This window comes from Laccaria bicolor, genomic scaffold (assembly GCF_000143565.1).
Source record: "Laccaria bicolor S238N-H82 LACBIscaffold_47 genomic scaffold, whole genome shotgun sequence".
NCBI classification, from domain to species: domain Eukaryota; kingdom Fungi; phylum Basidiomycota; class Agaricomycetes; order Agaricales; family Hydnangiaceae; genus Laccaria; species Laccaria bicolor.
The window spans coordinates 352,798-355,205 of record NW_001889918.1 but is presented as its reverse complement, the minus strand read 5'-3'; the positions used below and the strand labels follow the sequence as shown (position 1 = coordinate 355,205).

Below are 2,408 nucleotides of genomic sequence, written 5' to 3'. Positions count from 1 at the left end.
AATGGTCTTGGAATAGGAAGTACTACAGTCTGAATGTTGACACGAGGAAGAACCTCCAAATTAGTGGGTGATCGTCTTACTACTGTTTCGACTTACTCATGTTCTGCTCAGTACGTGTCACTCTCCACCGCTGGTTCGACATGACAAAAGCGTCCAACCCGGTCGGCTGGTTTTGGCTCCCGGTTGACCTTGATATCCTCAGTAATATGCATGCCACCTACGTCGGCAATGTTTTTATCTTCCCTGTCCTCCCTGAAGCAAGAGACAAAATGAATGTACGGAAGGACCCAGAGTCTGTGTGTGCATTTCCACCCTGGCTAGAAGAACGAATACTGACCATCGTTAGTTCTACGGAAGATCTTGCAAGTTCCGCTATCAACTTATCCCTCTTTCTGGTATGGAGGCCTCGTGGTCAATCAAACGTTATACCGGCAACGCTCTTGGCCCATTCGATCCCAATCTCATAGAGCACAGCGCGTACCCCTTCACCAACCTCCTGCCCATTGAGCTCCATGTCCCGTACCACTTTGTCATCGTCAACACTGGCAAGAAACTCCGCCAACTATACGGCATGGATGCAATCAACTTTATGCCCTACGGGGGGAAGGATGAGGGAGGCCAAGCTCAAGATGATGCTGCCGGCTCATTTGGTGCGATGGGGCAACAACAGGCTGCTGACGAGTCCCTCGCACCTTGGGACTCAGCTTCTTGTCTCAAGGCTTTTGAGCCTAAGGATGGGGGAGGCCAGGCTCAAGATGACGCATGCGGCTCTTTTGGTGCGATGATGGGACAACAACAGGCCGCTGCCGAGTCCCTCACACCTTGGGAATCGGCTTCTTGCCTCAAGGCTTTCGAGCTTGCCGATGAAGGGAACGAGGAGGATGTGGACGATTCGTTTGTGGATGACGAGGACGACGAGTATGAGGACGAGGAGTTCTTTGAGGGCTTGAAGCAGTGGGCGAGCGATGTATGGACCGCGACACATTCTGACAGCGCGTCTGATTCAGAGGTGACCCTGGTCGGAGGGACCGCGGCACATGTTTCCTGCAAGAGTCTAGACGTGCCAGCGACTTTGGAAACACCACCGCTTCTTTCCGTCCAGTGACTGATGACTGTTCAGTTATCGACGTACAACCTTGTTTTTCTGTTATATGACTGCTGTGAGGCACCTTGTCAAGTGTTTGTCTAACACTATTCCCCAATTTATACTCGGCATTCCTCTTGATGGACACTGGACTTTATTGGTCTTGTCTCCGAATTTGACACCGTAGAGTTTGAAATGGACCCGATTTCCATCCTATGAGTGCCGTCAATGCCCACAACTTTGAATCACGTCACCTCGCCATCGCAAAACGCAACGCACAACTTTAACATCTTCAATAGTGCCATATTTGTTCAACCGCTCTCTGCAAAGCTTCTACATAGTGTGCAATTGAAGCAAGCGATGGGAGAACCTCCAAAGTCAGATGAACCTGTACTTTTGGCGGATGGACAGGACCTGAACCCCAAGCATAAACACCGTTGAGAATGAGTGCTTTCCCTTTTGGTCAGAAGCTGCTTAGCGACATTTAGATATTAGATTAAACCTATAACCAACTAATTAATATCCAATCTACGTTCCGCAGTCAAACATTGACTGTACCTTTTTTCGACATGGTTGAATCTTGAATCCCATGCCCCCAATTTCTGGTTCTTTGAAAATCCGATACGGACCCAGGTTAATCTAATCTCATCACCCAACTGACTGCAAATACGTGATGAAACCTCATCAGGAAAACTACACATCGACTTAGGCCGCTTAGGTAACTTTGACAAGTGCAGAAGTGGCGAAAGTGAACTCAAGTGACCAAATGACGGTCACTTGGCTATGTAGGTCCCTGTCTTACAAAGTGACTTGGTCTTGGGTAAGTGAGACTCAAGTGGGTAAGCTGTATTGCACAAAAGTGACCAAGTGACAAAGTAGTAGTCTCAAACTGTTCCGAATTGCACACAGGATGGTAAAAGTGGGGTAAAAGAGTATATTGAATGATACAAATGTCTATTTACAATGTACCAGCTCAAGGAACACGTAGAAAACCCCCCGTCTCACTCTTCAGCCTCACTGTCCTCTTCAAACAAAGATCCTCACACATTGAGGGGAGAAGCATTGGCACCTTGGGTGAGCGAAACGGATAGCGGTTTCTCCATGAGCCCGATTGCGTGTCAATTTGTTGATAGACTTGATGTAGTCCACGGTGCTGACGGCCCAGTTGTCTTCCGAGAAATTTGCCTCTTCCTTACAAACCAGGATGCCGGCAGTAGAAACCCCCGTGACCTGGAACCTGAACGCGCGCTCAGCCTGCACGAAAATATGGTCATGCAGAAGGGAAGGGAAGAGGAGATGTACCCAACTGTGAATAGGCATAGCG

The 2,408-nt window shown here is 48.6% G+C and overlaps 2 protein-coding genes across 2 annotated transcripts; both read left to right on the top strand.

The window, feature by feature from the left end:
* Positions 1 to 140: 140 nt before the first annotated feature.
* Positions 141 to 1,105, top strand: LACBIDRAFT_310731 (uncharacterized protein; the record flags this gene model as incomplete). Its single annotated transcript, XM_001887743.1, has 2 exons — positions 141 to 296; positions 347 to 1,105. The coding sequence occupies 2 exons, from the start codon at positions 141 to 143 to the stop codon at positions 1,103 to 1,105; spliced, it is 915 nt and encodes a 304-aa protein (XP_001887778.1).
* A 207-nt stretch (positions 1,106 to 1,312) lies between these two features.
* LACBIDRAFT_310730 (uncharacterized protein) lies at positions 1,313 to 1,525 on the top strand (the record flags this gene model as incomplete). The annotated part of the gene is made up of 1 exon (XM_001887742.1): positions 1,313 to 1,525. One exon carries the CDS (start codon positions 1,313 to 1,315, stop codon positions 1,523 to 1,525), a length of 213 nt encoding a protein of 70 aa, XP_001887777.1.
* Between the last annotated feature and the right edge of the window lie 883 nt (positions 1,526 to 2,408).